The sequence below is a fragment of the Salmo salar genome, chromosome ssa11 (assembly GCF_905237065.1).
Source record: "Salmo salar chromosome ssa11, Ssal_v3.1, whole genome shotgun sequence".
In the NCBI taxonomy this organism is placed as follows: Eukaryota; Metazoa; Chordata; class Actinopteri; order Salmoniformes; family Salmonidae; genus Salmo; species Salmo salar.
Window position 1 is genome coordinate 97,755,428 of NC_059452.1, and position 20,590 is coordinate 97,776,017.

General features: G+C 42.3%; 1 protein-coding gene across 2 annotated transcripts in view; it reads left to right on the plus strand.

Annotated features, from left to right (window-relative positions):
* LOC106563761 (collagen alpha-1(XXIII) chain) overlaps positions 1 to 20,207 on the plus strand; it is a 106,828-nt gene extending 86,621 nt beyond the window's left edge. The window contains exons 10-29 of one of the 2 annotated variants that reach the window (XM_045690154.1): positions 507 to 566; positions 1,720 to 1,836; positions 4,212 to 4,247; positions 4,330 to 4,356; positions 6,195 to 6,248; positions 6,338 to 6,400; positions 7,985 to 8,050; positions 8,245 to 8,289; positions 10,602 to 10,646; positions 10,751 to 10,840; positions 10,959 to 11,012; positions 11,133 to 11,189; positions 13,186 to 13,212; positions 13,460 to 13,528; positions 14,294 to 14,356; positions 14,584 to 14,610; positions 15,351 to 15,404; positions 16,988 to 17,074; positions 18,211 to 18,249; positions 18,935 to 20,207. In XM_045690154.1, coding sequence (XP_045546110.1) covers positions 507 to 566; positions 1,720 to 1,836; positions 4,212 to 4,247; positions 4,330 to 4,356; positions 6,195 to 6,248; positions 6,338 to 6,400; positions 7,985 to 8,050; positions 8,245 to 8,289; positions 10,602 to 10,646; positions 10,751 to 10,840; positions 10,959 to 11,012; positions 11,133 to 11,189; positions 13,186 to 13,212; positions 13,460 to 13,528; positions 14,294 to 14,356; positions 14,584 to 14,610; positions 15,351 to 15,404; positions 16,988 to 17,074; positions 18,211 to 18,249; positions 18,935 to 18,937 — 1,083 coding nt within the window. In that variant the 3' untranslated portion in view covers positions 18,938 to 20,207. The remainder of the gene's footprint in view (positions 1 to 506; positions 567 to 1,719; positions 1,837 to 4,211; positions 4,248 to 4,329; positions 4,357 to 6,194; positions 6,249 to 6,337; positions 6,401 to 7,984; positions 8,051 to 8,244; positions 8,290 to 10,601; positions 10,647 to 10,750; positions 10,841 to 10,958; positions 11,013 to 11,132; positions 11,190 to 13,185; positions 13,213 to 13,459; positions 13,529 to 14,293; positions 14,357 to 14,583; positions 14,611 to 15,350; positions 15,405 to 16,987; positions 17,075 to 18,210; positions 18,250 to 18,934) is intronic. The other variant, XM_045690155.1, reaches the window with a different exon arrangement.
* The last annotated feature ends 383 nt before the right edge of the window (positions 20,208 to 20,590 follow it).

Sequence of the window (20,590 nt, forward strand, 5' to 3'; positions counted from 1 at the left end):
AAATTCCAGTCAATTCAGAAAGTAAACCAAATTCCAAATGTCCTTCTTTGAAAAGCAATTGAAATTTCAGTGTAGTTCCTGAATTGACTGGAGTTGACTCCAACCCTGGACAACCCCAGGGAGATAAAGCCTCTAAACCCAAAGCAATTCATATTGACCACAGCTCTGACACAAACATCATGTACAAGACTGCCAGAATCTCTCCATGGATGGTCGATAATTATATGAAGTCAATCATAAAACTTTGGGCCGCGAGACAACTAGGCTTCTATTGTTTGAGGCTTGAAACCAGACAGAAGAGCTATTATCTTTGTATACTCTAGTCTATAGTTATGGTTGAGTGGCTTTACACATGCTGGAACTGTGCCAACACAGATGGATCAATAACCTCAATAACACCCCTCTGTTGTCCCTCACTGTACTCACCCTCGTCTTTCATTATCCCCTTCTTACCCACCCCTCCTCACTCCTCCCTCCATCCCAACGCTGTCCAAACCTCAACCCAGGGACTCCCTGCACTTGCTGGCTCTGCAGGTCTGCTCAGTAATCAGATTCTCACGGTCAAGGTTTGTCCCACCTTCCTCACCCGTCTCTCATTGACCGGGTCCTCTGTCTCCATCCAGCCAGTCCCTTCTCTTTGCTTCCTTCTCCATCTCTCTTCTTCTGTTCAGCCTATAGAGAAAACGAGTTGCTGACATCAGTTGTAAATGACTGTTTAACCTCTCTCTCTCTCTCTCTCTCTCTCGCTCTCTCTCTCTCTCATCTCTCTCTCTCTCTCTCTCTCTCTCTCTCTCTCTCTCTCTCTCTCTCGCTCTCTCTCTCTCTCTCATCTCTCTCTCTCTCTCTCTCTCTCTCTCTCTCTCTCTCTCTCTCTCTCTCTATAACTAATTTTATTTTACTCTGTGTCTCTGGTGGCTTCTCTCTCTCTCTTCCCTTACTCCCTATCTCTCTGGAGTCAGATGGTCTTCCCTCGCTTTGACCACGGCTTTCTCTCTGGCGACCAGCACACATTTCACAAACGCCTCCTGAAGGTACTGTACAGTGGGCACATCTCAGCCCTCTTTTTCTTATCTCTTCTCTTCCTTCAAGCTGGCTCACCCTCTCTTCTTCTGTGACTTTTCCTCACTCTTTTACACCTCACACATGTACAATGTTATTGGCCTCAAGCATTTCTCTGTTTGCCGCTCTGCCACTTTTTTTTCATATGTCTGCTTCAAATTAGAGAGAAAATGAGTGGGAAAGTAAATTATGCCTCTTTGTAAAGTGAGTTTGAATAAATTACATTGTTTGTGGATGATAATTGGTGGAAAGAATGCCAGTCAGAACTATGCAAATTGGAGAATAAGAATAGCTTGTTGTTTACTTGACAATATAAATGGCTGATAATATGACTGTTAAACATCTTGTTTTGAATACAACCACATCTGTCATTCAACAGTCTTATAGCGTGAATGTTATGCATAGCAGGAGTTTTAGAGTTTTAGACTCACTTTTGCACATTGGTGAAGATGGTTGGCGGCAACACCAGACACTTTGTGAAAAGAGACAAAGTTTAGAATTAACTATACAGAACATTGCTCAAACTGAAGATATTGAAAGTGGTTCAATAACTTGTCTGGGGTGTCACAATACAATTGTTTTGCAACTTGTTTGATTGATAATACTGTGGGAATTGGGATTGTTACTTCATCTCATACTTCTCCCTCCCTGTCCATAAAGGGTGACCAGGGTCAGGCTGGCCCCCCTGGACCCCCGGGGCCCCCTGGATCACCAGGGCCCAGAGGACCACCTGGGAACACAGGGAAGGATGGGCCCAGAGGACCCCCTGGAGAGCAGGTACAGTAAGACAGCTCTCCTCCTCTCATCCATGTCACTACAGTCGTCTCACTACATATGGTGGTAGGAGAGAGAGAGGAAAGGCCAAAAGACGAAATTAGTTGGTTTAACAAATAATACGCTTTTTTATTTACTTCCATTGTCCTCCAAGAGTTACTGAATCTCCTCTCTACTTCAGTTTGCTCCTCAGTTCATGCACCTTGGTTGGAAAGCGAGGTAGCGGCAGGGATCCCTTCCATTTTTACTGGTAGGAGAGATAATAATAATATATCTATTTTATATAGCGCTTTTCATTATACAGATAATCTCAATGACGCTTAAAAAACAAAAGTACATGTAGTTGTTGGTCTTCAACAGAGGCTGGCGCGTCCAGGTCACATCCCACACATAGGCCAAGCCTACAATAGTCTCCTGAAAGACAGTCAAGAACTATCACGCTCCCACCCTCAGCACTCTCCTCCGTCACGCTGTTCCCAGCTCCTCTGATGCCCTGAAGCAGAGTAGGGGGTCACCTCCAGTACGGGGGGGACAAGTCAGTAAGACAGGTCCCGATCTTCAGGCCAGCCCTTGCCGTTCCCAGCCTCTCTGCAGACTCCGTGGGTAGATACTCCTCAAACAACATGTAGTACCCACCTGGGTGACAGCCAGCGTCCGCTAGATTTCGCTAGGGTGCCAGAGGCTCACTGCACATCACTTATTGGGATTGTCCACTTTGGAGTGAGAGATCCACTCAAAACTACAGCAAGCCACTGTGATGTCCAAGCCTGTGCTATCTCCAGTTTTATTCAAATCAAAAGCTAGCTAACTAGCTAGCCTCTGGCCTATCTTGACAAGACAACTGACTTGCCAGTCTTATGACACAGTTGGATCGTTATATAAATCATCAAAACTTACTAAGCTAACAAAAATTTAAGTTGCCAAAAAACCCTTTAAAATAATAAAATATTTAGAAATTTACAGGAGCTCTCTGCCTAGGCCACCTCATGCCACCATGGCAACCACAAACTAATAATAATAAAATAAAAATGTTTTGGTGGTTCATGTAGATAGAGTGGAACTTGGACATTACCGTTAATCAGTCAAATGCAGAATAGTATCCAAAGCTAACCGTTCATTTCCTTTTCACTCTCTCCATCTTTTCTACTGAATAAAAGAGAATCGAATTAATCTGTTTTATTTCATAAAGCCCTTTTTACATCAGCAGTTGTCACAAAGTGCTTTGCAGATACCCAGCCTAAAACCCCTCAGAGCAAGCAATACAGAGGCTGAAGCTCTGATCCAGCCAGGACAGCTCTGAAATGAGGTCGATCACACCGCTCTCCGTATGCAGCAGATGTGTCAGGGTCAACAAGCACTGAGGCCATTTCCTGTTGTTGCGACCGCTGGTGGGTCTGTCATGTCATGTGATAGGGAGGGCAAGACAGACAGACAGACAGACAGACAGACAGACAGACAGACAGACAGACAGACAGACAGACAGACAGACAGACAGACAGACAGACAGACAGACAGACAGACAGACAGACAGACAGACAGACAGACAGACAGACAGACAGACAGACAGACAGACAGACAGACAGACAGACAGACAGACAGACAGACAGACAGACAGTTGTCCTGATAAGTAGTTTGGCATGGATGCCAAAGGGATTCATTGTCAGAACACTAAAGATTTCAGAGCGCTATTTATTGTTGATGGAGATGTCACTAATCAATGTCATTATAAACACCAGATGTTTTAGCTTTAGGCCAGGGGTACTCAAATACTATTTGAGAAGGTTTGGTCATACAAATTTCCTAGGTGGCAAAGATCCGGAAGGATATTGTCATTTATCGGCGTAGTAATAAATCCCCACTTCACAACCCATGCAACCACAACTGTTCAAACCCCTCTTGTTGGCAAAGAGAAAGATGCGCAGTTCTAAAGCTAATTTCCTGCAATTCTACACATTTTTCATGTCTTATGTGTGTTCATGTGATACAAGGAGTTGAATCTCGACCGAAATCCAAAAGAATGCAATAATAATTGTGGGTCCGGATTCTGCGTCCGGATTCTGCGTTTGGATTCTGGGTCAGGATTCTGGGTCAGGATTCGGCCTGCGGTTTGCCTTTTGAGTATGGGTACTGAAAGGAGGGGGATTAAGAATTATCGTTTTGCTTTTGTTGTTTGTTTTTTATACATGCAAATTGCTCTACCATCCCAGTAGGTGCAGCAGAAACAGAAACACTTCACTAATTTACTGGAGGACACAACACAATTGATGTATTTGTATGAAATACTGCCATCTTGTGGAGGATCAATGGAATTGCTCTGCTCTTCAGTTTGATCTTACTTCACTTTTGGATGGATGATTGACCTTGAACTTTCTTCACAGGGTCCACCTGGTCAAGATGGAATCGATGGATTAGAGGTAAGCCTTTGTTTATTCCTGATATTATAAGGTGTTCTGTATATGCCACACATCATGCTGATAACGTGTACTCTTAACACAGGGACTGATGGGTCCTCCTGGACAGAAGGTACAATATCTACATTTCTCATGCAGACACACTTCCACACCCGTATACATGTATTATATATATGTAACTTATATCATCTGTGATTAATTCATGCATTTCAATAATCTAATGTCTTTAGATTAATTATGGAATTATGAATTTAAATTAATCTGAATATTGTACCTGTAAACTCCCCAATGAAAATAAAATAATATATATAATGTCTTGCAGGTTAATTAATATGTTCCATGAATATAATGTCTTACAGGTTAATTAATATGTTCCATGAATATAATGTCTTACAGGTTAACTAATATATTCCATGAATGTAATGTCTTACAGGTTAACTAATATATTCCATGAATGTAATGTCTTACAGGTTAACTAATATATTCCATGAATGTAATGTCTTACAGGTTAACTAATATATTCCATGAATGTAATGTCTTACAGGTTAACTAATATATTCCATGAATGTAATGTCTTACAGGTTAACTAATATATTCCATGAATGTAATGTCTTACAGGTTAACTAATATATTCCATGAATGTAATGTCTTACAGGTTAACTAATATATTCCATGAATGTAATGTCTTACAGGTTAACTAATATATTCGATGAATGTAATGTCTTACAGGTTAACTAATATATTACATGAATGTAATGTCTTACAGGTTAACTAATATATTCCATGAATGTAATGTCTTACAGGTTAACTAATATATTACATGAATGTAATGTCTTACAGGTTAACTAATATATTCCATGAATGTAATGTCTTACAGGTTAACTAATATATTACATGAATGTAATGTCTTACAGGTTAACTAATATATTCCATGAATGTAATGTCTTACAGGTTAACTAATATATTCCATGAATGTAATGTCTTACAGGTTAACTAATATATTCCATGAATGTAATGTCTTACAGGTTAACTAATATATTACATGAATGTAATGTCTTACAGGTTAACTAATATATTCCATGAATGTAATGTCTTACAGGTTAACTAATATATTACATGAATGTAATGTCTTACAGGTTAACTAATATATTCCATGAATGTAATGTCTTACAGGTTAACTAATATATTACATGAATGTAATGTCTTACAGGTTAACTAATATATTCCATGAATGTAATGTCTTACAGGTTAACTAATATATTCCATGAATGTAATGTCTTACAGGTTAACTAATATATTACATGAATGTAATGTCTTACAGGTTAACTAATATATTCCATGAATGTAATGTCTTACAGGTTAACTAATATATTCCATGAATGTAATGTCTTACAGGTTAACTAATATATTACATGAATGTAATGTCTTACAGGTTAACTAATATATTCCATGAATGTAATGTCTTACAGGTTAACTAATATATTCCATGAATGTCATGTCTTACAGGTTAACTAATATATTCCATGAATGTAATGTCTTACAGGTTAACTAATATATTACATGAATGTAATGTCTTACAGGTTAACTAATATATTACATGAATGTAATGTCTTACAGGTTAACTAATATATTCCATGAATGTAATGTCTTACAGGTTAACTAATATATTCCATGAATGTAATGTCTTACAGGTTAACTAATATATTCCATGAATGTAATGTCTTACAGGTTAACTAATATATTCCATGAATGTAATGTCTTACAGGTTAACTAATATATTCCATGAATGTAATGTCTTACAGGTTAACTAATATATTCCATGAATGTAATGTCTTACAGGTTAACTAATATATTACATGAATGTAATGTCTTACAGGTTAACTAATATATTCCATGAATGTAATGTCTTACAGGTTAACTAATATATTCCATGAATGTAATGTCTTACAGGGTGAGGATGGACAGCAGGGCATGCCTGGATCACAGGGGTCTCCGGGGTTAAAGGTGTGACATCATATTATTTCCTCCTCTTCCTCCTCTTCCTCCTCTCCCTTCTCTTGCCCAGTCTCACTCTATCTCCATGTCTGTGACAGGGGGAGCAGGGGCCTGCTGGTGACCAGGGCAGGACTGGCCTTGATGGACTACCAGGGATGAAGGTAAATAGAGGAGGAATTTGGAAATGGATGTCTTGAAAGATGGAGAAAAGATTGGTGTTACATACAGCAATGACCCTGAGACGTTATCAATAAATGTCAATGTCATGACGTTGAATCAAGGTGGGAAATTGATTGTATTTGCAATTGTTGTTTGTTGATTTCACTTTGAATTCACATTAGTTGACAAGTCATTTAAAACTACGTTTGAAATTGAAGTCTGTGCCCAGTGGGGATGCACTGGAATGGGAGGCATGCTGAGGTCTTACTGTATGTATTCACTCTATGTAGGAGGGGACAGGAGACACAGGGGGAGAAGGGGGAGAGGAGACACAGGGGGAGAGGAGACACAGGGGGAGAAGGGGGAGACAGGAGACACAGGGGGAGAGGAGACACAGGGGGAGAGGAGACACAGGGGGAGGAGACACAGGGGGAGGAGACACAGGGGGAGAAGGGGGAGACAGGAGACACAGGGGGAGAAGGGGGGAGGAGACACAGGGGAGAAGGGGGAGAAGGGGGGAGGAAGACACAGGGGAGAAGGGGGAGGAGACACAGGGGGAGAAGGGGGGAGGAGACACAGGGGGAGAAGGGGGGAGGAGACACAGGGGGAGAAGAGACACAGGGGAGAAGGGGAGAGGAGACACAGGGGGGGGGGAGAGGAGACACAGGGGGAGAAGGGGGAGAGGAGACACAGGGGAGAAGGGGGGGACAGGAGGAGAAGGGGGGACAGGGGGAGAAGGGGAGAGGAGACACAGGGGGAGAAGGGGGAGAGGAGACACAGGGGAGAAGGGGGTGGACAGGAGACACAGGGGGAGACGGGGAGACAGGAGACAGAGGGGGAGAAGGGGGAGACAGGAGACACAGGGGGAGAAGGGGGTGGACAGGAGACACAGGGGGAGACAGGAGACACAGGGGGAGAAGGGGGGAGGAGACACAGGGGGAGAAGGGGGGAGGAGACACAGGGGGAGAAGGGGGAGAGGAGACACAGGGGAGAAGGGGGGGACAGGAGACACAGGGGGAGAAGAGGGAGAGAAGGGGGAGACAGGGGGAGAAGGGGGACAGGAGGAGAAGGGGGGGAGAAGGGGAGAGGAGACACAGGGGGAGAAGGGGAGAGGAGACACAGGGGGAGAAGGGGAGAGGAGACACAGGGGGAGAAGGGGGAGAGGAGACACAGGGGGAGAAGGGGGAGAGGAGACACAGGGGAGAAGGGGGAGAGGAGACACAGGGGAGAAGGGGGTGGACAGGAGACACAGGGGGAGAAGGGGGAGAGGAGACACAGGGGGAGAAGGGGGAGAGGAGACACAGGGGAGAAGGGGGTGGACAGGAGACACAGGGGGAGAAGGGGGAGACAGGAGACAGAGGGGGAGAAGGGGGAGACAGGAGACACAGGGGGAGAAGGGGGTGGACAGGAGACACAGGGGAGAAAGGAGACACAGGGGGAGAAGGGGGAGAGGAGACACAGGGGGAGAAGGGGGTGGACAGGAGACACAGGGGGAGAAGGGGGAGACAGGAGACCCCCTTCCAATACCTTTATTAATCTTTATTCATTCATTTTTTCTGTGTGTTTGTCTCTGTCTCCCTCTGCAGGGCTTACCAGGAGAGAAGGCTGTTCCTGGCTCCTATGACAACATCGGCCTTGGCCAAGTCATTCAGGTGAGTTCTATATTTTTTGTTGATCAAAAACAACATTCTGCTTTGCATTACAACCCCACCAATTCAGAATATACCATTTTATTTATTGTTAAAATTTTCCCTCATGCCATATTTCTCTAGATATGTATTCTGTGTAACAGTCCCCTGTGCAGTGTATATTCTCACTTTCCTTTTCTACTTTTCTTTTCCTGCAGGGTCCCCCAGGGCCACCAGGGCCCCCAGGAGGCCAAGGGTCAAAGGTGAGGGTTAGTTGTGTTTGAAGAGCTGTCCGAGTGGTTAAGGCGCTGTACTGCTAATCCACTGTGCTCAGCAAACCAGGGTTCCAATCCCGTCGTCGGTGGAAGAGATTTTGTTCTGGAGATTTGTCATTGTACCCTATTTCATCATTCCATTATACACATTGCGCAATGTGTTGGTTATGACATCTGACTACAGTTCATTCGGAAAGTATTCAGACCCCTTGACTTCAACATTTTGTTACGTTACAGCCTTATTCTAAAATGGATTAAATCGTTTTCAATCTACACACAATACCCCATCATGACAAAACAAAAACAGGTTTTTTGAAATTTTTGCAAATGTACAAAAATAAAAAAAACTGAACTTTACTCAGTACGTTGTTGAAGCACCTTTGGCAGTGATTACAACTTTGAATCTTCTTGGTATGACACTACAATCTTGGCACAGGTGTATTTTGGGAGTTTCGCCCATTTTTTCTCTGCAGATCCTCACAAGCTCTGTCAGGTTGGATGGGGAGCGTCGCTGCACAGCTATTTTCAGGTCTCTCCAGAGATGTTCGATTGGGTTCAAGTCCGTGCTCTGGCTGGGCCACTCAAGGACATTCAGACACTTGTCCCGAATCCACTCCTGCGTTGTCTTGGTTGTGTGCTTAGAGTCCTCTTGGAGGGTGAACCTTCACCCCAGTCTGAGGTCCTGAGTGCTCTGGAGCAGGTTTTCATCAAGGGTCTCTCTGTAGTTTGCACCGTTCATCTTTCCCTTGATCCTGACTAGTCTCCCAGTCCCTGCCGCTGAAAAACCTCCCACATTATGATGCTGCCACCACCATGCTTCACCATAGGGATAGTGCTAGGTTTTCTCCAGATGTGTCACCCTTATTCAGGCTAAAGAGTTCAATCTTGGTTTCATCAGATCAGAGAATCTTGTTTCTCATGGTCTGAGAGTCTTTAGGTGCCTTTTGGCAAACTCCAAGCGGGCTGTCATGTGCCTTTTACTGAGGAGTGGCTTTCGTCTGGCCACTCTACCATAAAGGAGTGATTGGTGGAATGCTGCAGAGATGGTTGTCCTTCTGGAAGGTTCTCACATCTCCACAGAGGAACTCTGGAGCTCTGTCAGAGTGACTATTGGGTTCTTGGTCACCTCCCTGGACCAAGGCCCTTCTCCCCTGATTGCTCAGTTTATGGGGTATGGTGTGTTGAGAAATGAGGGGAATTTTGTTATATACATTTTTGAATAAGGCTGTAACGTAACAAAAAAAAGTCAAGGGGTATGAATACTTTCCAAATGCACTGTGTGTCGCTCTGGATAAGAGTGTCTGCTAAATGTTTCAAAGTGTCATTGTGTTTCAAATTATGTTGGCATATGCAGCAATGGAACAGTGATCTACAGTATGGCTTTGGTTTATGAATTGACAATAGGCATACAGGTTTAACAGTCTCCTTCATGTTTACCTGTCTCCTCATGTTTATCTGTCTCCTTCATGTTTACCTGTCTCCTCATGTTTCCCTGTCTCCTTCATATTACCTGTCTCCTTCATGTTTACCTCACTCTTCCATGTTTACCTAGTTCCTCATATTTACCTGTCTGCTTCATGTTTACCTGTCTCCTTCATATTACCTGTCTCCTTCATGTTTACCTCACTCTTCCATGTTTACCTAGTTCCTCATATTTACCTGTCTCCTTCATATTACCTGTCTCCTTCATGTTTACCTCACTCTTCCATGTTTACCTAGTTCCTCATATTTACCTGTCTCCTTCATGTTTACCTGTCTCCTTCATATTACCTGTCTCCTTCATGTTTACCTCACTCTTCTATGTTTACCTAGTTCCTCATGTTTACCTCACTCTTCCATGTTTACCTAGTTCCTCATATTTACCTGTCTCCTTCATGTTTACCTCACTCTTCTATGTTTACCTAGTTCCTCATATTTACCTGTCTGCTTCATGTTTACCTGTCTCCTTCATATTACCTCTCTCCTCATGATTACCTCTCTCCTTCATGTTACCTGTCTCCTCATGTTTACCTGTCTCCTTCATGTTTACCTGTCTCCTTCATATTACCTCTCTCCTCATGATTACCTCTCTCCTTCATGTTACGTGTCTCCTAATGTTTACCTGTCTCCTCATGTTACGTGTCTCCTCATGTTACGTGTCTCCTCATGTTTACCTGTCTCCTCATGTTTACCTGTGTCCTCATGTTTACCTGTGTCCTCATGTTTACCTGTCTCCTCATGTTTATCTGTCTCCTCATGTTTATCTGTCTCCTCATGTTTACCTGTCTCCTCATGTTTACCTGTCTCCTTCATGCCAACAGGGAGAGTCAGGCTCACCTGGTGCACCTGGAGCTGATGGGGATAAGGTAAATGACATGACCTGTAATGACTAATTATTCTTGTACTATGAAATCAATATGAGCAGTGTTCCTCAGTGCTATCGGCGTCATGTTGCGCCGCCTCTCTATAGGGAGCCAAAGGGGATAGAGGTGATGATGGGATGCCTGGAGTGGCAGGGGAGAAGGGAGAGCGAGGCCTGATGGGCCAAGCTGGGCTTGCGGTAAGTGTGATATGAGCTGTGTCCTGATGGATACCCAATGGGATATGGGCATGGCACAGAAGTCTACTATCCCCCTGCCTTGTAGATTTTGTCCATATAGTATATTTTTCTCTCTTAGGGAGGTGACGGAAAAAAGGGAGAGCGAGGGGATTCAACGTTTGAGGACAGTCTGGTCAGTAACGGTTTAGATACCAAACTTGTATCTGTTAAGTGTGATACCTCACCAAGGTCTAGTTGTGTTATATGATTGTGTAACGTCTGGTTATGTTAACACTAATGCTCTCTGCTCCAGGCCCAGAGGATCTCTATCCCAGGCCCTCCAGGGCCTCCCGGGCCCCAGGGTTACATGGTGGGTAACTGGTCCCTCTGTCTTCTTAATGATAAGGGGTCCTCTGTAGCCTAGTTGGTAGAGCATGGCGCTTGCAACGCCAGGATAGTTGGTTAAATTGCTGGGACTAACCTTACGTAAAATGTATACACTTGTGATTGTAGGTCGCTTTGGATAAAAGCGTCTGCTAAATGGCTTATATTATATACACTGCTCAAAAAAATAAAGGGAACAGTAAAATAACACATCCTAGATCTGAATGAATGAAATAATGTTATTAAATATTTTTTTCTTTACATAGTTGAATGTGCTGACAACAAAATCACACAAAAAGAATCAATGGAAATCCAATTTATCAACCCATGGAGGTCTGAATTTGGAGTCACACTCAAAATTAAAGTGGAAAACCACACTACAGGCTGATCCAACTTTGATGTAATGTCCTTTAAAACAAGTCAAAATGAGGCTCAGTAGTGTGTGTGGCCTCTACGTGCCTGTATGACCTCCCTACAACGCCTGGGCATGCTCCTGATGAGGTGGCGGATGGTCTCCTGAGGGATCTCCTCCCAGACCTGGACTAAAGCATCCGCCAACTCCTGGACAGTCTGTGGTGCAACGTGGCGTTGGTGGATGGAGCGAGACATGATGTCCCAGATGTGCTCAATTGGATTCAGGTCTGGGGAACGGGCGGGCCAGTCCATAGCATCAATGCCTTCCCCTTGCAGGAACTGCTGACACACTCCAGCCACATGAGGTCTAGCATTGAATTGCATTAGGAGGAACCCAGGGCCAACCGCACCAGCATATGGTCTCACAAGGGGTCTGAGGATCTTATCTCGGTACCTAATGGCAGTCAGGCTACCTCTGGCGAGCACATGGAGGGCTGTGCGGCCCCCCAAAGAAATGCCACCCCACACCATGACTGACCCACCGCCAAACCGGTCATGCTGGAGGATGTTGCAGGCAGCAGAACGTTCTCCACGGCGTCTCCAGACTCTGTCACGTCTGTCACATGTGCTCAGTGTGAACCTGCTTTCATCTGTGAAGAGCACAGGGCACCAGTGGCGAATTTGCCAATCTTGGTGTTCTCTGGCAAATGCCAAACGTCCTGCACGGTGTTGGGCTGTAAGCACAACCCCCACCTGTGGACGTCGGGCCCTCATACCACCCTCATGGAGTCTGTTTCTGACCGTTTGAGCAGACACATGCACATTTGTGGCCTGCTGGAGGTCATTTTGCAGGGCTCTGGGAGTGCTTCTCCTGCTCCTCCTTGCACAAAGGCGGAGGTAGCGGTCCTGCTGCTGGGTTGTTTCCCTCCTACGGCCTCCTCCACGTCTCCTGATGCACTGGCCTGTCTCCTGGTAGCGCCTCCATGCTCTGGACACTACGCTGACAGACACAGCAAACCTTCTTGCCACAGCTCGCATTGATGTGCCATCCTGGATGAGCTGCACTACCTGAGCCACTTGTGTAGGTTGTAGACTCCGTCTCATGCTACCACTAGAGTGAAAGCACCGCCAGCATTCAAAAGTGACCAAAACATCAGCCAGGAAGCATAGGAACTGAGAAGTGGTCTGTGGTTACCACCTACAGAACCACTCCTTTATTGGGGGTGTCTTGCTAATTGCCTATAATTTCCACCTGTTGTCTATTCCATTTGCACAACAGCATGTGAAATTTATTGTCAATCAGTGTTGCTTCCTAAGTGGACAGTTTGATTTCACAGAAGTGTGATTGACTTGGAGTTACATTGTGTTGTTTAAGTGTTCCCTTTATTTCTTTGAGCAGTGTATAATAGGGGGGATATCAAAAGCTTAAACTTTCTCTATACATATATATTCTCTCTGCAAATAACTTAGATCCTTGACAAACACTCCATAACCTCAACTTGATCTCAGAGGAACCTAGTATATCTCCAATGATATTCATGTTTTTTTTTATGCTATATGTTCTGTTACAGGCTCTTGTGATGAACAGTGTTTACAAAGAGAATGACATAACAAATTGTGTTTTTCAGGGACTTGATGGAAGGCCTGGCCCCAAGGTGAGATAGTCAGGGCTTGGATCTCCTCCTGCCCCTAAAACAAAACAACACAGGGTTCTTTAGGTTACTGAAGCTGCACTAGAATGCCCTGTCATTCCAACTTTAGCCCTATTAGATAATGAAATGCTGGGTGGAGAATAGTGAATGGAATGTGTATTTATAGAAAGTCAGAGACAAGATGGATTGTAATTCACAAGGAAAAATGTAAGCACCAGCTTGAAATTGTGTTTTTGTCAATGTCTCACAGGGGGAACCAGGTGAGGGAGTGAAAGGAGATAAGGGGGATGCAGGTGACAAAGGTCTTCCTGGGTTAAGGGTAAATATTTCCTATTCCGTCTCACTCAGACTGCATATCAGGGTTAGGGTCAATTCGGAATTTCGGAATTTAATTCAATTCAATCCATCATTTGAAATACTAATTTGAATTGGACACACCCCACAGGAAGCAGAATTAGAATTGAATTTGAGTTAAAGGAAGTAGAACTGAATGTAAATACATTCTGCTGAGACATGAAGCATAACATTATCATTCCTTTGACTAATCTTTTACCAAAAGCATCTTACACTTATTACTACAAAGAATACAGACACCATTTGATTACAACTGAAACATGTCACACATTATTTATTAATATTTGTGAGATTAGGTTGATTCCTTCCATTCTGTAGTGTTTGATGCAATCTGGGAAATGTATTTTATTTCATATTTAATAAGGTGTAACTGAATTATAATGTGTAAATTAATTATAAACATAAAAAAGTATCTTAGAATATGTAATTATTTGTAATTAATTTAGAGAGAATTAATCTTTAAAAGTCAAATGTTTCATCGATATGTTTTACATGTTATTGGTCACATACAGTATGTCAAGATAAACATATATATTTGAATGTAGAATAAATAGTCATTTGAATTTCATAGAATTTTATTTAATTGAAATCAATTTCCAAATTCCAAAGTCATATTCAAGAATTGAATAGGAATTAAAGAATAATTCGCAACTCAATTCAGAATTGTCCCCAACCCTGCTGCATATCATATTACAGATAACATAACTGATTACACTATTTCTGCACACAGGGTACCCAGGGTCTTCCAGGTTCTATAGGATTGGTTGGTCTCCCTGGCACCAAAGGGGTAAAGGTTAGCAGCATTTTTCATATGCCCTGTTTTTGTGGAAATGGAAAGAGAATGGGAAAGGGGGATACCTAGTCAGTTGTACAACTGAATGCATTCAACTGAAATATGTCTTCCGCATTTAACCCAACCCCTCTGAATCAGAGTGGACAGGGTATCAGAGACCCTTCAGAGACATTTTCCAAAGTAAACTGCTTCTGAATGAACTTGATCATATTTAATTTCTTCAACAGGGAGAGCAAGGATTGCCAGGATTAGATGTAAGTATGTCTAAATCTGTCACATTTCTTTGGAGGGATTTGAATTCCATAATTTAGAATTTGTATTAGGTTATTGAATTTAATATTTTAGAATTTGTATTGCACAAATTAAATAATTTAATTCATAAATGAACTTTGATTTGAAACTGAATTGAGTTAATATTGCATTCAGTTTAATCATTCAATTTACATTTCATTGAATATTCAGTTTCAATATGGTAGATATTGCATTAATTTTCTATGTATCAAGTTTACAACTATGGTATAATTAAAGTTGATCAAAATGTCATATATTCAACTTCAGTTTTCAAATTCAGTTCTCTAAATTCAGATTCAAAACCAGAGACAACATCCTGGTACTTTGCCAGCCAGGAAAAGTAGAGGAGTACAGGTAGAATTAAATGGTCACTGTGGTAAACAGAAGCTTCTGGTGGTTTCTGAAGCCATCATGGCATGTTTCATTTATTTCATTCCTATGAATTTGTCCGTTCAAAACGGTTCAAATTTTGCCTATAAGGGATGTGCCTTCTATTCCCCTCTATGACACAGTCTTGTGACATGCAGGATAGCTGGTTTGAACCCTGTCAGTCACAAGAGCAAGATTAAATACGGAGTGGAACAGCTATGACAAGGCTATTCAACTGTATTCTTATGGGGGCCAAATAGTGTTTTTTGTAACACTAACAACCAACACAGTCTTTTAAAGACACTTCATTAACCACCACCTCTTTCCATGCCAGGGTTTCCCCGGGCTGATGGGACAAAAGGGGGAGAGAGGGGGCAGAGGAGACAAGGTGGGTATCAGGCACAACAGTGGCTACTGTGGCTGTGATTATTCATCTTCTTTACCTAACATTATACATTTACATGTGAGTCATTTAGCAGACGCTCTTATCCAGAGCCACTACAGTTAGTGCATTCATCTTAAGATAGCTAGGTGGGACATCCACATATCACAAGCAAAGAGCATTTTTTCTCAATAACGTAGCTAACCGGTGCCCCCGCACATTGACTCTGTACCGGTACCCCCTGTATATAGCCTCCACATTGACTCTGTACTGGTACCCCCTGTATATAGCCTCCACATTGACTCTGTACTGGTACCCCCTGTATATAGCCTCCACATTGACTCTGTACTGGTACACCCTGTATATAGCCTCCACATTGACTCTGTACCGGTACCCCCTGTATATAGTCTCCACATTGACTCTGTACCGGTACCCCCTGTATATAGTCTCCACATTGACTCTGTACCGGTACCCCCTGTATATAGTCTCCACATTGACTCTGTACCGGTACCCCCTGTATATAGTCTCCACATTGACTCTGTACCGGTACCCCCTGTATATAGCCTCCACATTGACTCTGTACCGTAACACCCTGTATATAGCCTCCACATTGACTCTGTACCGGTACCCCCTGTATATAGTCTCCACATTGACTCTGTACCGGTGCCCCCTGTATATAGTCTCCACATTGACTCTGTACCGGTACCCCCTGTATATAGTCTCCACATTGACTCTGTACCGGTACCCCCTGTATATAGCCTTGCTATTGTTATTTTACTGCTGCTCTTTCATTATTTGTTACTTTTATTTCTTATTCGCATTTTTTTTTTTAACTGCATTGTTGGTTAAGGGCTTGTAAGTAAGCATTTCACTGTAAGGTCTACACCTGTTGTATTCGGTGCATGTGACAAATAAAATTTGATTTGATTTGATCAGTAGAGTCAGAGCTAGAAGGGGGGGTCAAGTGCACGTGCTGGTTACGTTTTTTTTGGGGGGGGGGGGGGTGTCGAGGTGAGTAGGAGGAGGATTATTTATAGTATAATCTGGAGAAGAAATGAATGCTCGATGAGAGACTTGTCTCCTCTGTGGGTCTCTGTAACTTGGATAGTAGATTTGATTCCCTGGACCACCCATATGGAAAACATGTTTGCAGCCCTGACTGTAAATCGCTTTGGATAAAAGCGTCTGCTAAATTGCATATATTATTATTATTAGGGCTGCCAAATGATGAAAAATAATTTATCGAGTTAATCGCAGGAATTGCTTTGATTAGTCACGAATAATCGCAAATTCAGAATTTACTCAAATTACAAAAGCATTACAAGAATAGTGACGTCTTGATTTTTTCCAAAGTAATGGTTCAGGAAAATTCATGAAGCACAATTTCTTTAACATCAATGTCAACATGTTTTGACATTGCATTGTTGTTTTTATTTGTATACATTATGTATTTTGGATGTTTTCAGACTATGCAATATATATATATGTTTTATTATGCACTAAAATGACAAAAGGTTAACCTAAGTTAACTGAATAACTCTAAAAGCCCTAATTATTATATATTATTATTTGTCTCTCTTCTCTCTCAGGGCGACAGGGGGATGCTGGGAAAGAAGGGACTGAAGGGACAGAAGGGCGAGCAAGGCCCCCCTGGACTGGACCAGCCCTGTCCTGTGGTATGACACTTCTTCCTGTCTCCTCTTCACTCACTCTTTACTCTAACACTGCCTTTTCATTCAAGGGCAAACCTTTCTTTCTCTAAATAACACAATTATTAGGTTCCATTGGAGTGTAGATGTTTATAGTAATATGAGATGTTTACATAATGGAAATGTTTATATATGACTGAGATGTTTGTATGACTGAGGTCAGGACTTGAGTAAGTGGCTATAGACAGACAGTATACAAAGCACTGTATCAACTGAATAAAGGAGTGACATTTTCGGAATGGCTCTTGCTGACAGGGCACCAATGGGGGTAAAGAACACCCTGGGGAGGCGGGGCAACCCTCAGGCGCCCCTTGCCCCCTGGTATAGTATTTCTGCTTTCTCTCTTTCTGTATTTCTGTCCCCCACCCCTCATTAACTCCATCCCCTGTCTGTCTTCCTGCTTTCTGTGATGCAGTGGTAGCCATACTTACCCCCCCCCCAAAAAAAAAGAAACCCGCACACTGCTCTTGCTAGTTTCCCTTTGTTTTATTCAAGCTTACGTGTTGGCCTCTTGGCCTTGGCCCAAGCTTTTAAAGGCACCTGCAACAAGATAACTCAGATATGCGAGTGCTTTTTAAAAATGTTGAGCCATACTTAGTTAGACATAATTAGCCAGCAACAAACCAGCAAGACACTGGGTCTCCTAATTGGTAGTCTTATGTTAGCGGCAAAACACAATAGTCAGATCCTCAAAACATGATAACCTGGGCCAGCATGTCTACCACTGCAGCGGAGCTACCTGTTCTTTACTGTGCTGAATGTGCTCATCCCTGCCTGTAGTCTAGCTGAACAGAAACTGTGTTTAAACTCTTATCACCGGGGGTGGGTGTGGTGTCTAATGTTGTGACATCGGTGTTGTGCTCCTCCTATGTGAAGTAATGTTGTCAGTGTTTTACGATGTTACGTCAGCTACTGAATCATGTCATGAGCTGGGATGTCACTGGTTTTAACCACTGTAACATGGTATTAGTTTAATGGATGGTTTGACAGCATGACTGCTGTGTGCTGTTAGATATCCCTCCTCCTAGCCCTTTGTTGTTACAGACCATCTGTATTCATCTATTGGCGATGCAATACTGCATGTGTTTCTTTTCCGTCACCAGGGTCGGGATGGATTACCCATACCTGGATGTTGGCATAAGGTTTGTACAGCAACACTACTTCTATGAAGCCATTTTTGGGTGTTAGGCTGTATTAAGGTATCTGCATACTAGGTTCGGGTTTGCTCCTAGCAGAACTTGGCTAGGCGAAGTGAACATCTGTGCCTTAAAAAACTAGAAAAAAGCGGGAATAGTACTGTTTTTCCATCTTGAGAAGCGTAGTCAGTATACACTTCCTCAAAATAGTCAGAATTCATCTAAGATAACTCAAGAAATCTGTCATTCATTTTGACATTTTTGCCGAAGAGATCTTAGTCGCCCAATTTTACATCAAACTAAGATGTTTGGTGCAGTATTTTTCTATGAAAAAATGTGTATGAAAACGAGTCGTCTCTCGTTGAATGACAACAAACACTTAATTGAAGAATCCCTACTGTTGACCAATGACCGACGAAGGGGCGTAGACTTCGGCTACCGACTTTGGCTTGCCTCGAGAAAACATTTGTGTGCACAAACAGCCGAAAAAACCCTTGTTGAATACCATAAAGAACAAAAACGGCACAAAATGTTGTTAGAATGTATGCACGAACTGTTTCAGATGGGAACCATTCAGACACCTTTAGGGGTGTTTAAGAAGTTATATTTCAGCTTACATAGTGTACAGTGTCATTGTACAGTATTATTTACCTGACAGTGAATGTATGTCTCTGCTCTTGCTCTTTTTCAGTGATGACTGACCCGGGACATGGGATCTGTACATATCGATATATATTTTTCAAATAAAACTCAAATGTTGTTGTTTTTTTGTTGCCAATTCTAATTTAATATATTGAGTTTTTCGTATTGGAATTTGGATTGTGGGTCTATCACAATCCATATTTTTTACTTTTAGTATATGAATTGAAAACTAGTTTTTTGTTGTTATGAGATTACTTAGAGGAAGGATATCATGCACACAAAGAGGGGAGACTGGTGACAAACGGAAAGCAGCAGCAAATGCACTCAACACCTACCGGATGGACAAATGTTGCTGCTTTCATCTATACGGGGAGAAATAAATAATTGATTCTGACTAACAGGCTCACTAGTGTTCCCATACTGGAGTGTACAACTCAGCCTGCACCTTGCAAATAAATCTACCCCATCACTCCTGTGACCGCTTTGCTTTGAAAGGACCAGTCCTCACTGCAGGGACCCAATGCCAGGTGCCTATCCCAACCTTAGGAGAGAGGTATGGGGAGGCACAGAGGACGGCCCTCACAGTGGAATAGGAACCACACAGACTGACTGCGTTGGACAGAGACAGATGACTGGAGGGACTTGATTCAAACACCAGATCCCTCACAACAAATTACAGACAAACACTAGCTTAGATGAATGGATTTATTTCAAGTAATTGTAAATCCCTTACCAGTGTGTTATCCATTACATGAGGTTGTATGTTTTTGTCATAATGTGTGTTAAAACTAATCAGATCTGAAATGAACCAATGTTTTAATACCATGATCTTTCGATGGCTTTTTAGATTTAACCTTTGTCAGTAGTCGTTTTCTTAAATGTGTTTAATGTTTAGATCAATATTGGTTTAAAATGTTTTAGAATGTTTATAATGGTTTCAAAGTTGTTGCATCAAATGCTTTCTCGTTCCTCTGAGTGCTCTAACCAGTTAATTGATACAGAACACTGTAAAACTTTGTAGATAAATATTATGAGATATTCCTGTGTGTAGGTTTTGTGGAAATTCCTTAGATCTTTCTTATATTCAAGTTACATAGCCCCTGAAAAAGTTAGAGCTATTCAAACAGTCATATTTCAATTTTCATGTAAAATGAATGATAGCAAGCCTAAAAAGGTTAAGGATTTTTTAGATCTGACATCAAGGTAGAAAAAAAATACATATTTTCAAACCTACCAGGTGGGCTTATTGGGCTAATTATTGTTTGTTCTAGAAACATGCAGTATTGAAGTTGTCAGTCATATTAAATACTATCTCAAATGCACATTGTTGTCTTTTTAATTATGAAGTTTGAGTTGTATTTTATCTAATGTTGGTGGTAAGGTCATAGGCATTCATGGCCTGCTTCATGTTATAAGAAGCTAGCTAATTTGTTTTAGATATATAACTACGGAATACATATCAGGAATAATGTCATTCCTCCTCAGACCTCACCCCTTCCCTAGTCAAATATCCCCCCTCCCCTAGTCAAGTGTCACCCCTCCCCTAGTCAAATATCACCCCTGCACTCGTCAAACCTCACCCCTCCCCTAGTCAAATATCACCCCTCCCCTAGTCAAATATCACCCCTGCACTCGTCAAACCTCACCCCTCCCCTAGTCAAATATCAACCCTGCACTAGTCAAGTATCACACCTCCTCCTCCGAC